Source organism: Cebus imitator, unplaced genomic scaffold, assembly GCF_001604975.1.
Source record: "Cebus imitator isolate Cc_AM_T3 unplaced genomic scaffold, Cebus_imitator-1.0 Scaffold48, whole genome shotgun sequence".
In the NCBI taxonomy this organism is placed as follows: domain Eukaryota; kingdom Metazoa; phylum Chordata; class Mammalia; order Primates; family Cebidae; genus Cebus; species Cebus imitator.
The window spans coordinates 8,917,139-8,931,336 of NW_016107363.1; the positions used below are offsets into that span (position 1 = coordinate 8,917,139).

The window sequence follows — 14,198 nt, forward strand, 5'->3', positions numbered from 1 at the left end:
TCTGTCATGGAACAATATGTGGTCTTACTGTGTGCATGATCAGTGTGCAGTTCCAGCCACATGTGACACGGGTTCAATGACACCTGAACTTGTCTATACATTGCTCATCATGACAGGTTCATGGATTTGTTCTTGCATATTGGGATGCTGTGTACCACTCATGATTTCTGTAGTTATTTTGTCAAAGACTGGTAACAGAGTTGCAGGGACCATATTTGGAGAAGTGTCTGAGTCAGACTTAACCCTGTAGGCCTTTGGGAACTTGGGAGAGAGAAAGTCGAGTCATTGTTCTAGAATGGTGCAGTTTGCTGGCTTGAGAGCTAACACTGGAGCCCTCCCTAGGTGCTATGAATATGGGTCATATTTTTTGGCCATCCAGACTTCAGACTTTCTTCTGATTTTATGAAGAACATCTCACTATGGAAGACGAAATTGCCAACACTTTGTTTCTCAGCCACCCTTGCAGTTGGGCTGTATGCCTTACCTTGGCTTTCCTCATTAGATGTACCTGCCCCAGTGTCATTGGAATGTTGGGATTGCAAAGGACTCTCTCTCGGCTGCAAGGACTGTAAGGTCAAGGTCATGGGGCTGCATGACCGCAGGGCTAGTGGTAGTGTCCAGGGGTCAGTTGAAGCCACTCTTGTTAGAGGTCCTTCCTTCCTTTCTCACTTCTTTCATTTTGTAAGTTAATATGTAGCATTGCCAACACAGTTGGGTGCTGAGGCCAAAGATAGAATGAGTGTGACAGAGCTAATGGTACTGTAAGCCTCAGTGCCTAGCTTTTAGCAGTTGGGCAACGGTGTCTGCACTAGACCACTTGTATCAAAACTTTGGGCATAATTCTATACTATGTTCCCTGACCCTGGTTCTGGCAGTTTTGTGAATTTCCCCATTTTTCTGCTTAAATCAGACAAAGCTGTTTCTGTTGCTTTAGCTAATAACATTAACTGATACTCTAGGTGTGGATAGCACAAAATCCAGAGACAAGTCTTAGAAGATAAACTTTGTTAGTAAATGAATTTTGGAATTTTATAATGGAAACAACCAGAAAGATACCTTTGGGTAACATTTAAAACTATAAGTTGCCTAAGTATGTTTTAGGTCCTCTGTTTTAAGCTGTGTATAGACCTTCTCCGACACTTTTTATTAATTCTAGAATTGGAGGGACTCAGTCATCACCTACTCTAGCCTCTTCCTTTTACACAAACCACTTTCTTTAGCCAGCCTGCCTGTTTCTTTCTTTCTTTCCTTCCTCCCTCCCTCCCTCCCTCCCTCCCTCCCTCCCTTCCTTCCTTCCTTCCTTCCTTCCAGCTAATAAGGGGTGTTGCCAACAATTTGGTGCTGTAGCTAGAGATACAACAGTGAGTAGAGCAGCACTCCTGTCTTCATTGAGCTCACAGCCTACTTGTGGACATAAATAAGGAAGGAATTTTAATAGTGTATGAAAAATGCAGATTAGGCGACTTAACCTTGTTTGAGGGGTTGGAGGAGGAGTCCTAAAGGAGGCAAGAGTGTGCTGATATCTAAAGGTTTGAGTAGAACTTGAATAGGTGAAACATTGGAGTGCAAAGAGGGCTTCAAGAAGAGGAGGTAGATAGGCAAAGATGGGTGAGATGTAAGGATATCCTGGCACTGGGGAACAGCATTAGTGATTTGACAGTACCAGGGCTTGGCTGAGGGATGGTAGAAGATCACATGGGTCATCCCTTGGAGGGCCTCATGTGTTAGAGAGTTTGGGCTTTATTTGTGGGGCAATGAGGAGCCTTTGAAGGGTTCTAAGGAAGGAAGCCATACAGTTAGATCTGCATGTTGGGAAGGTCACCTTTGGCTGCAGCATGGAGACCAGATAGAAGGAGGAGAAAATGTGGAGTCAAGGAGGCTGTGGCTGTTAGTCAGTGGTCCCTTTTGTGCTGAGGACTACGCTTGTGTGAAATTCACAACAAAGCTCCCCTGCTGAACATTGACCCATCTCAGGCTTGGCAAGCCCAGAGTTAAGGACCACATTAATTCTTGGTCAGAGCTTCAGAAGTTAGCAAAGGCATTAGGATTAGTGTTGTCAGATGACCTCCAGGGTCTGAGCTCTCCTCTTTTACTTCCTCTCCAGGGTTCTGCCACAGAAGGCAGAGCTATTGCTCCAGGAGTACTGGCTCCTTCTGAATCTGCCCAGCCATGACCAGAAGGCAGCTCAGGTCAAAGGCAAGGACAGGGGTCCTCTCTAGCTCCATTGTGCTCAGGCCCATCTCATACTTTGTTGTCTGTGTTGCTAAGGTGGAGTCTATTTCTGCAATATGAAATTTCTTAAAAGAAAGAAAACAAAACAACCCTTCCCTTTCTACCCCAAAAACTTCCTATCCTAATCCTTGGTCACGATTTGCTTATTTTTCAAATCCTGCTATTTGAACCTTGCACAGCCTTGCCCTTTGAAGAAAAGGTTCTCAACATATTTCATAAAAATGTCATAACAATTTGTGAACATGAGAAAACTGTTCAGTACTTTTTTAAAAAGATACAGAATTTTATATTCTCCCCAGTCTTTTAAATTTAAATTTTAAGAATTCAGTCATCTTTGGAGTATTAAAGGATTTTTTTTTTCCTGCAAAGAGTCCTTTTAAAAAGCAAAAACTTATTGTTTAAAACTCAAAGAACCATTCTGATATTTTGTATTTGGTTTTAAAATATCTTTTTATTCTGTTTGCACTCAATGAAAACGTATTGGCAAATGCAGAAAAAACATGAAGAGGAGAAGTAAAACTATTAGTCACCTCATTGCCAAATAAAACATTTTGGTGGATTCTCTCTCTCTCTCTCTCTCCCTCTCCATATATATATATATATATATATATATATATATATATATATATAGTTGTTGTATGCAATAACTTTTTCTTTTTATAAAATCAGTGCCATACTATTTTACATTCTGCTTTTTAAAGATTCTACCATTTTTATTTAGTTAGCAATGTTATGCAAACAGGACTTCAAATACTTGCATAATAGGCCATGGTTTAAATATACCAACATCTCACTATTGGATATATACCCAGAGGAATATAAAACATTCTACCATAAATACAGTACGTGAATGTTTGTTGCAGCACTGTTCGCAATAGCAAAACCTTGGAACCAACCTAAATGCCCATCAGTGACAGACTGGATAAAGAAAATGTGGTACATATAGACCATGGAACATTACGTAGCCATTAAAAAAGAATGAGATCATGTCTTTTACTGGTAACATGGATGGAGCTGGAGGCTATTATCCTTATCAAGCCAATGCAGGAACAGAAAACCAAATACCACATGTTCTCACTCATAAGTGAGCTAAATGATAAGAACTTATGAACACAAAGAAGGAAACAACAGATATGGGGTCCACTTGAGTGGGGAGGGTGGGAGGAGGGGGAGGAGCAGAGAAGATAACTATTGAGTACTGGGCTTAATGCCTAGGCAATGTAATGTTATGTACAATCAACCCCTGTGCCACGTGTTTATGTAAGAAACCTTCACATGTACTCCCAAACCTAAAATAAAAATAAAATAAATATTTAGATCCCATTAAAAAAATAAATATACCAACAATCTGTATTGGTAACTTGGTACAATTTAGTGTTAAGTAGGCATTTGTGTTATTTATTAAATAATTATTTACTAATGTGTATAATGTTTATATATATAAATAAAAATTAAAAGTGGCTCATAATTTTACCAGTTGGATAACCCTGATTGACATTTAAAAATAATAAAACCCACATGGTTAGAAAATTCAAGCAAAAATCTATACAAATGTACAAAGATGAAAACCAGAAGCTCCCTCTTCCTTCTACCCCCTAGACCTTACCCAACAAAGGTTAAAATTTCTTGTGATTTTTTCCCAGATGTATTTATCTATTTATAGATGTTTCAAAATTTATGCAAGAGACTATATGCTGCACACTGTTCTGCACCTTATTTTTTTCTGTTAAGAGTCATTCTTGGTGATCTTTGTGCAGCATTTCTTATAGCGGTGCATCCCTAGCTCAATAAACATATCTTTAATTCCAGCCCTGTTAGTCAGTCATGCCTGCAGTATCATTGGCTCTTCTGCTTGGTTCTTAGATGTGAGGTAAATAGATACAGCACCCGTGTGTACTCAGTCTCCACCATCCCTGTTTCTCCAGCTCTTAAGCCCTACCTGCATGCCAGTAGGACCCTGACCCTCAATCTGCACCATCAGTATTTCTCCAGCTCTTTACAGCTACCTGCATGCCAGTGGAATCCGGACCCTCAGACTTCCTAGTCTTTCTGGTTATATGAGGAGGCCCCAGAGATTGTGACATAAGTGCACAGCAACTTTTCCTTTGGCCCCTATTTCCAGTGCCTAAAGTCCTTTGAAATTGCCACCTGTTACTACCCCAAGGCTGATATCCTTCTCTTATGCCCAGGGCACTGTCTCCCAGGGTAGGCCAGTGAGTGTAACCAGTTTGCTCACAACCACCATGGATCTGCGTACACATGTGTATACAAATACATGCATGGGTGTATTCAAAGTAATAATATGCAGTTTTTCCAAAGATCAGCCCTTTCAGCAGCTGGCTTCTTCCACATAACAAGTATCATTCTGACATATAACCATCCATACTCTTACTCATGTGTATTTTTGTGTGAACATTTGTCTGGAAGGGAGGAAGCCTTTGTTTTGTCTGGAGATGATTATACCTTCTGAATTGCTGTTTTCCATGGAGTGGCAATGAATCTTCACAGTGGCAGCTGGATGGGATCACATTAAATTTTGATTAAGGAAAAGGTTAATTATTTGACCTATAACCTGAGTTTCTAAGATGTCTATCTCAAGGCAGAAGAAGAAAAGATGAATGAAGGAAAGATAGAATGAAGGATGGAGGGAGGCTGGAAGGAAGGGAGGAAGGAAAGAAGGAAAAAACTCCATCTTTGTTAGGCCACAGAGTTTACAGGTTTCCATTGTAACCACTGAAAAAATTAGCCAAGACAGTGTTTTCCAGATTGAAGTTCAGCAGAGCCATTGTCTTTGCATCCAGAGCTATTTTTGAGGCTGCTACTGCTGCCACCTGTTGTCATTGTAATCATCTCCTCCTTGTTATTACTGGGATTACTATTATTAGTTGGATTGCCAGTCCAGATACATGCTAAGAGAATCAAGTAATCAAAAAATTTGTTTGAGTGTACATTGTGAAACATGCGTTTGGAATGATTCCCTGAGAAAGCTGGGTGCAGAATGCAAATATTTTGAATGGACTTATCTTAGAGTTGTACTGCTTTTTTTCCTTGTCATTTTAAAACCCTTATTATGAATAAATTGTTTGTATAGTGGATTTTTTTTAATTCTTAGATAAGAAATACATGGTTGAAAGCAGAGCATAAAAACATGAATGATAATGTCCTCGATGCCCAGGAGAAAGTCCTTGCTGCTGCTCCTGGACAGGCATTATAATTGGCTATTTGGTGTGTTTATTTCGGGCTGCAGATAGCAGATAAAAGTGGCTGGTTTGTTGCCAGCACATGACTTAGTTGCCAAATGGAGTGTTTAGTACTTGTTACATTTGACTTATATCACAACTTTTTCCCATTAACAGTCTGCTGGTGATAACCTACTTGGCTTTTCATGTGGTTACTTTGAAACAGCCACTTGACAACATTTGGCATATCACAAACTTTAATACTGAAATAAAGAAGTGAGTGAATGACGACATGGGATCTGCCATATACTGATATGGTGCTTGGTGCAGAATGGGCTCCCCATAAATGTCTGTTTAATCAATGAATTAATCTTGCATAATATTTCTCTGGTTCAGTGTACCAAGGTTAGGTCTATCGATTTGAGACTTAAAAGGCTTGTAAAAGGGATAACAATAGATAGAAATAATAGTGCTTACACATATGTCAGAAGGTGTTGCCTTTGTATGGAGGGAGATACTCTGCTCCTCTCTTTCACCATTTAAATACAGAGTTGAACTACATGAAGAAATGAAGCTTTCATCAAAATGGCCTTGAGTCTAAGTCAAAGTGTAACCTCTTAATACTGACAATTTCAGGTTCTTTTTGTTTTGTTTTGTTTTTTTAACAGATCCACTTCAGGAATTTTGGCCCAGGATATGTAATCAAATATGCATTAAAGTGTTTATTTTTATTTTTAGATTGAAAACTTGCAAGAACAACTTAGGGATAAAGACAAGCAACTGACCAACCTGAAAGACAGAGTGAAGTCCTTGCAAACAGATTCCAGTAATACAGACACTGCACTGGCAACACTAGAGGAAGCTCTGTCAGAGAAGGTGAGTGTACACTCAAAAGCAGGGAATCAAGACATGGGGAAACATTGTTGGGGGAAGTTGATCCAAATGCATTGAAATATGCCTGATTTTCTTCTTTTTCTAACACTACCTTTTGTCCCTGGTGCTTGTTCTCCCCATCCAAGCCCTCTTCAGTGGACTTGGTACACGGTAGCCAGGGGGCATTTTCTGAAATGCAAATCTGATTACATCACCTTTGGCTCTCCGTAAAAACCTTCACTAGCTTGCCATTGCACTTAGGATGACACAAATTGAAATCTTCTACCTGGCCCCCAGGGTCCCTTCTCCTATCCGATCTGGCAAGCCCCCACTCTGTGTGCCTGCTCCCTTCCTTATTCTTTCTTTCATTTCCAGCCTCATCCCCCATCTCTCTTTTTCCAGGTTCTCTGTGCCTTAGCCATGAGGGGCTTCTAGATTTTCAAGCGTACTGTACTCCTTCTTGCCTCAGAGTCTTTGCAGATGCTATTCCCCAACTGAGAATATTCCTTACTCCCTGCAAATTTAATTTCTCTTCTGAGAGATCAGCTTCATGAGAAGTTGTATTGCGTGGTAGTCAAGAATATAGACTTTGCCAGACTGCCTGGGTTCAAATTCTAGGTCTGATATTTTCTACTTTGGACAAATTACTTAACCTCTCAGATTCTTCATTTGTAAAAGGGGATAATAATAGTACTAACCTCAGTGGATTATGTTGAGGAGAAAATGCGTGAAAATAAGGAATGTGTTTAGAATAGTAGATATAATGTTATCACTATTATTATTATTGTTATTTTATCATTTCCTTAGGGACACCTCCTAGGTATCCCCATTATGTCTCAGGAACACCATAACTCCCCAGAGTCCATGTCACTTTTTTTTATTATTGCACTTTATGTTCTGGGATACATGTACAGATCGTGCAGGTTTGTTGCATAGGTATACATGTGCCATGGTGGTTTGCTGCATCCATCCCCCCATCATCTACATTTGATATTTCTCCTAATGTTATCCCTCCCCAATCCTCCCACCACCTGCTATCCCTCCCGTAGCCACCCATCCCACTAATTGTTCATTCATCTGTTTTTATGTGGTTAATTTCTTTTCTCTGCTAGACGTCAAACCCAAGACACATATCCTATGTGTGAATTACCTTGCCGTTCTGTGTCTAGTATAACCTGCATTGGGGATGCTTGATATTGGACACTGGTTGAGTGAGCCCCCATCATGTGACATGCCCTCTTTTGAGCCCTGGAATGCAGCAGAGAAGAAAATGGGTGAAAATCCTGGCTTTACCAGAGTTTAGACTCTAATGGAGGTGGTGGGGAGACAGTTAATAAATAAGTGACATACCTAGGATTTTACAGGGTAATATTTTCTATCAAAGAAAAGAAGGCACGGAGGGGTAAAGGGAGTGCCGGAGTAGAATGACCAGGTAGAAGCTTGCTGAGAAGGTAACATTCAAGGAAACACCTGAAGAAAGTGAGTAGTGAGTCAGAGCCCTTCTGGAGGGAGAACACCCTGGCAGAGGGGAGGACAAATACAAAGGGGTGGGGGAGAGGAAGGGGGACAGATTTCACAGGCCCTCGTGAGACAAAATTTTTAAAAATCGGCTTTTACTTTGAAGAGGATAGGATGCCATCCTGAAGGTTTCTTTCTGACGTATATTAAAAAGGATTAATTTAAATAAAAGAATGAATTAATTAATAAAATCCAGTAGGCAAATAGCTCATTCTGATGTTTACTTACTTTTAAAATGATTTCTAGTCCATTTCACCCTGGCTAAATGAGTTTATTCATTCTCTGGGGACCTATCCTAAGTATCATACCCTGGAGTTGAGCTTGCATATGCTCTATCCTCTCCTCCAACACTTTCTGAGTGTCAAAGAGCCAGTGTCCACAAGCAGTAGAAGTAAAGTTCTCCAGGAATTCTCAGGAGGGTTGGCTTGTTTGTTGGTTGGACATGGAATGTACTGGTGCAGTTTTTAGGCCTATGCTCTTGACATTATTTTCAAATTTAGCTTGAAACCAAGAAAAGAAATGTTAACTTTTAAAGTGTGGGAGTAGACTCTATTATGTTCTTTTTCTTCATCTTTCTCATCATTTTTGATGCTGCAGCACTTTGCTGGATTTGGCCGTACATGCATGGGATGTTGCAGGGAGTTTACTCCGGGATACCCTACTAAAGTTATAGCATTATCTCCTATATTCCCTGTTATCAAAGCCTATAAACTCTGAGGTAATGAAGTAATTGGAAGGAGACCTACAGGCAGTCCCACCTATGCCACTAATTAACTGGGGAGACATTAAATAACTGGGTGAGCCTGGCAAGTAATTCTCTCTCTTGGCATCTCAAATTTCCCATTTGATGAATGGGAGAATTAGATTAAATGCCCATGGGTTTCCTAAACCAGTGTATCCTAAAGAAGGCTTCTCTTCTGTTACTTCAGAACTACCAGGAAGTTCCGGTTGAAAATCTATATTGTTAGGTCCCATCTATACCTACTAAATCAGAACCTCATAGGGCCTGGGAATCTGCACTTTAGCAAGTTCCCCAAGTCATTGTGATGTAAACTCTAGTCTGAAAACCAAGGCTGTATGATAAAGACATAGAAGCTACAAAAACATGGGTAAGCATATTTGTGGAGTTAATTTTAATAAATTAAAAAGTTATTGAACAAAAGGAAGCTACATAAAGAACCATGATTCTAGGGCTAGTCTTCATGGTCCTATTAAAAATTGTAAGATTTAAATGTAAAACCCACAACTATAAAAACTCTAGAAGAAAATCTAGGCAACACCCTTAAGGACATAGGCACGGGCAAAGATTTCATGATGAAAATGTCAAAAGCAATTGCAACAAAAGCAAAACTTTACAAATAGGATCTAATTAAACTAAAGAGCTTCTGCACAGCAAAATAAACTATCATCAGAGTGAACAGACAACCAACCTACAGAATGGGAGAAAAATTTTTGCAATCTATCCATCTGACAAAGGTCTAATATCCAGAATTTAAAGGAAACTTAAACAAGTTTACAAGAAACAAACAACTCCATCAAAAAACAGGCAAAGAATATGAACAGATACTTCTCAAAAGAACACATTTATGAAGCCAACAAACATATGAAAAAGAACTCAACATCACTGATCATTAGAGAAATGCAAATCAAAACCACAGTGAGATACCATCTCATGCTGATCAGAATGGCGATTATTAAAAAGTCAATAAACAACAGATGCTGGTGAGCTGTGGAGAAAAAGGAATGCATTTCCACTATTGGTGGGAATGTAAATTAGTTCAACCATTGTGGAAAGACAGTGTGGCAATTTCTCAAAGACCTAGAACCAGAAATAACATTTGACCCAGTAATCCCATTACTGGGTATATAACCAAATGAATATAAATTATTCTGTTATAAAGATACATGCATGCATATGTTCATTGCAGTACTAGTTGCAATAGCAAAGACATGGAAGCAACCCAATGGCCCATCAATGATAGACTAGGTAAAGAGAATGTGGTACATATATACCATGGAATTCTATGCAGCCACAAAAAGGAATGAGATCATGTTGTTTGCAGGGACATGGATGAAGCTGGAAGCCATTAACCTCAGAAAACTAATGTAGGAACAGGAAACCAAATACCACATGTTCTCACTTATAAGTGGGAGCTGAACAGTGCATGGACACAGGGAAGGGAACAACATGTACTGGTGGCTGTCAGGAGGGGAGGGGAGAGGGAGATCATTTGAAAAAATAGCTAATGCATGCTGGGCTTAATACCTAGGTGATAGGTGCAGCAAACCACCATAACACATGTTTACCTATGTAACAAACCTACATATCATGTGTATGTATCCCAGAAAGTAAATAAAATAAAATATAGCAAACAATTAAAATGAACCTTTTGTAAGGAAAAAAAAAGTATGTTTTGACATTGAGTTACCTTATTTGACATCATATGTAGCATCTATTTCCAAATTAATTTTGCTTGTAAATCCATGGAAGAGAAACAGTTGCTGGTTAATAAAGTTATAAATCCTATAATAATTTTAAAAAATGAAAGATAACTTCAGAATTAAATTATAAGAATTATAAGATTTTACTTGAAAACTTATAAGAATATTTAATAAGATGATTTTTGGGGGAAATGTACCCTCTTTTCAACTTTCAATAATTTATTTCCAGGGCTCTTTGTCGTAATTTTATTTGTGAAATTAGAAGGAGGGGATGTTCAAAAACTGTTTATGCTTATGTGTTCATTTAGCATATTTGGGTTTTATGTTATCAGCCCATGTTTACCTTTTGATTTCTTTCTTAAAATTCACAGAAGTAAACACATACCATATAATTTTTCATGTCATGAATTCTCGGCAGGATATTATTATTTTTTTATGGACCCTATTAAGATTTGATTTATTCTAGCTTAAATCCCAAAATAATTCCCAAATCTGAAACTACTCCCTTTATTTGAGTACTTCCTTTGAGGCTCAGGGGGTATCTGGGAAGGGAAGCTGAGGTCTGTGGGAGTCTGGCCGCCTTGGACTGTCTTAACTGCTTGATAGTTGCATCACTTGGGCAAGGCTCTTCTCTCAGGGACTCAATACCTCATCTTCAAAATGCACATTTATATTAGCTGACCTCTAAGTTTCATGCTGTCCTAAACTCTCTTGACAAAGAATTATTCAGTTTGCCAGTCTGCAGTCTCAGGCTTATGGCATCTGAATTGGACATTAGATGAGGAATTGAGAACTTAGATGACTAGAAGGGCCAGGCAGGGAATGGAAATGAGGGATGAGGCTTTGCTGAAATGTAGTAGGGACTATTGGTGACTATGGTCAGCTGCAGGGCCTTGGTCTGTTTCAAAACATTCAAGTTCAGATTTTTAAAACTTATGATGCTCAAGTCAGACAAAAGAGCTCTATTCACCAGCTTCGTGAGCTATTTATTTCAAACTCTGTTTGCATCTCATTTTTAACTTTTTATAGCAATGAAGAATAAAAGGAAACATAGAGCAATTGATTTGGTGGGAATCTTTTAAAGGTGCCAAAATTAGAATGCTAGTCTCTTTGAAAAGCACAGATAAAACAGTTGATAGGAACTGGCAAGGTTCTCTATGATAGAACAAAGAATAGAAGATTTATTTTAAGTATTCCAGTATGTATCAAACCTTTGAGTGTATCCAAATAATATTATCTAGTAAGCTACTTAAAATACAGTTTCCTGGGCCCTATTTCTTAGAGATTCTGATTCAGCTGTTCTGCTGTGGAGCGCAGGAACCTAAGATGTTTAAACATACTGAAGGCTTCTGATCCAAGTGGTCAGAAGGCCACAATTTGAGAAACACTGAATGTATGCTCTTCCATTTTAAGATGGGAAATGTGTTCTATGAGAAAAATAACTTGTCCAGAAATAAAAATGTTGACATATACAGCATCATTCCCTATTTCTGGGCCTCGAGAGCCATTGCTAATTAATCATGGCACATGCTAACTTCTCAACCCACTACTCCTGAAAGCCATTTTCACCCTGTCTAAGCTGGTCCTTGGTTGAGACTTTGCTGCCTCCTCTGGACTATCTCAAGGCCACCTAGCTCACAGGTGATAAAATAAGACTAAAACTCTTTTGAGGTCTTTTTGATGTTGGCAACATCACAGTCTCTTTTAAATGGAATTTTCCTCACAGATTTACTTTTTATCCACATTTAATTGCACAGATTCCCCCTGTAACAGGGCATGCTGTGAAACAACAAAATGATTAATAAAACTTCATGGATTTTTAATTACATTTAATTATTTGCTGTCTTTTGGCTGATGAAAAGAATCCATCAGGCAGTATTCACCATTTCCCCTGGATTATGGCATCCTAGGGAGTATGTTATTCCTTTTAATTTCCAGGAACTTATTCAACTATTAAGAGTGCAAAGAATAATGCCTCTCCGTGAGTTAAGATTGAATATTCTAGGATTGACACACAGAAGCTCAAGAGACGGAACCCACTGTATTTATAAAGCTGGTCTTGCCAAGCCTTGCTGTAGCCACATAGCTGATAAGTAGTTGAGAAAGCCAGATAGCGGAGCTGGAGGCCACTGCAATTTAGTTCCCACCCTGTGATAAAGCACAAATAGATTAGACCTGTGCAGAGCCAGATGAGTGCATAAGGAATGCTTGCCAATGCAAATAAGACTAAAACAAGAACACATTGTTGGAATTTCTGCAAGTTGGTTGTTAATCAAGTAGATCATGGCATATTAGGGGCTTTTAACACATGTTTTTGACATCTGGCCCTGCGCGGCTGACAGTTAAATTAGTTTTGTGATTGACAGAGAAATATTTTGTAGTATTGAATCATCAATAACACTTAAAAACATTATAGTGCTTGTTGATTTTTTTTGTCATCAATGCCCAGTCAATAGTACAAGCGCTTAGAGCAAATCGACCTGCTTTCCAAAGGATTCTGACACCTTCTGGCTGTTAACATGCCTGCTTAATTTTACTACCTTTTCTTTGAAGCCAAGATGATCCCTAATTTGAGTTCTCCTTCCTTCCTTCAGCTCTTTTAATTACTTGTTGTATGCTGGATGATTTGCCCAGCTGTGGGTCAAAAAGATGCATAGGTTTTTAGTGCTGCCCTCTGGAAAGCGGGGCCAGGAGGATGATTATGCAGTGAATCCATGTGAAGTCTGCTGAGTGGGAATAAATGACACGTGATCCAGCCAGAGGGTTTCCTGGGAAGGTTTCCAAATAGTGAGATGACAGGTCATTTTGGAGCTTTAGAAATGTCACTCCAACAGCCATGTAGTGGAAGTGATGGGACTGAGAGGTGGCCTGGTAATCACTTGTAGAGTAGGGAAAAGGCAACAAGGGCTTAATTGCTGAAATCATTAAAAACCCTTGAGAGATTGAGCATGTACTGTGGTCATTTCCTTCTCTTGTAGATCACATAATCATCTATTCACCATTGTCACAGTTAGGTAAACTAGGTCTAGGATCAAGAAGAAACAAATATAGGCAATTAACAGATCCATTTGTTATATTTCTGCCTCCACTGTTATGATAGTATATTTCATTTAAAGTGTTTTTAAATAATTGGAAAACAGTAATGATATGCTCCCCACCCCCGCCAAAAAGCATTAGATACATAAATTTATTGTCAGTGGGGTAGAATGGTTGCTTCCTCAGGGGATCTGAAGTCACAGCGTGTATTCAGACTAACTTCCCTATGCCTTAAATACTATTTTACAGTTGTCTTATTTATCAGGCATTATTTCGTACTCTGCAGTCATAAGACTATAAAATATAGTATCAGGATCCTTGGGCACAGTTGTTGCACCAGTGTTTTTTAACATGGCCATCTGAAAGGAAGTTCAGATATGTGTTGGATAATTTCAAACTAATTTCAGAAATCTAACTCAAGCTTTATGCAGATGGAATTTTCCTGTGTGTGTGTGTGTGTGTGTGTGCGTGCGCGCGCGCGCACACGCGCGCACACGCATGTGTGTGTGAAAGTATCTTACTTTGATATCAGGCAGGTTCTCTATTTTTGGAAAACATGTCTAGAAAGCAGTGTTTTCATTTCAGTGTGAAAATCAAAGGCAGATCTCCTCGAATGGCTTCAGGTATATGTTTATGGCAGTGTGATCTCTGACAGGTGGCTGACTGTCAGAGAACCTGGGATGTGGGAAGCCTTCTGTTTATGACCTGGGCCACCTTGCATCTTGGAGCTCTGGTTTCCTCACCTCTACATTGTCATCAAGAGAACTGGTTCTGCCCTCGCGCTTGTGATGAGTACTTAAGAGGAGAGCACATCACAGCACCTTTGCATGTAGTAAGCCCTCAGTAAAAAAAAGCTGCTGCTGAACTTTGTTCACACTCACCCAGTGTTTTGGAGTCTCTACTGACTTTCAAGAAACC

At 39.2% G+C, this 14,198-nt stretch overlaps 1 protein-coding gene across 1 annotated transcript in view; it reads left to right on the plus strand.

Moving 5' to 3' along the window:
• ERC2 (ELKS/RAB6-interacting/CAST family member 2) overlaps nt 1-14,198 on the plus strand; it is a gene marked incomplete at its 3' end in the record, with an annotated part of 493,154 nt that overhangs the window by 446,695 nt on the left and 32,261 nt on the right. The window contains exon 9 of the mRNA XM_037738120.1: nt 6,150-6,287. Coding sequence (XP_037594048.1) covers nt 6,150-6,287 — 138 coding nt within the window. The remainder of the gene's footprint in view (nt 1-6,149; nt 6,288-14,198) is intronic.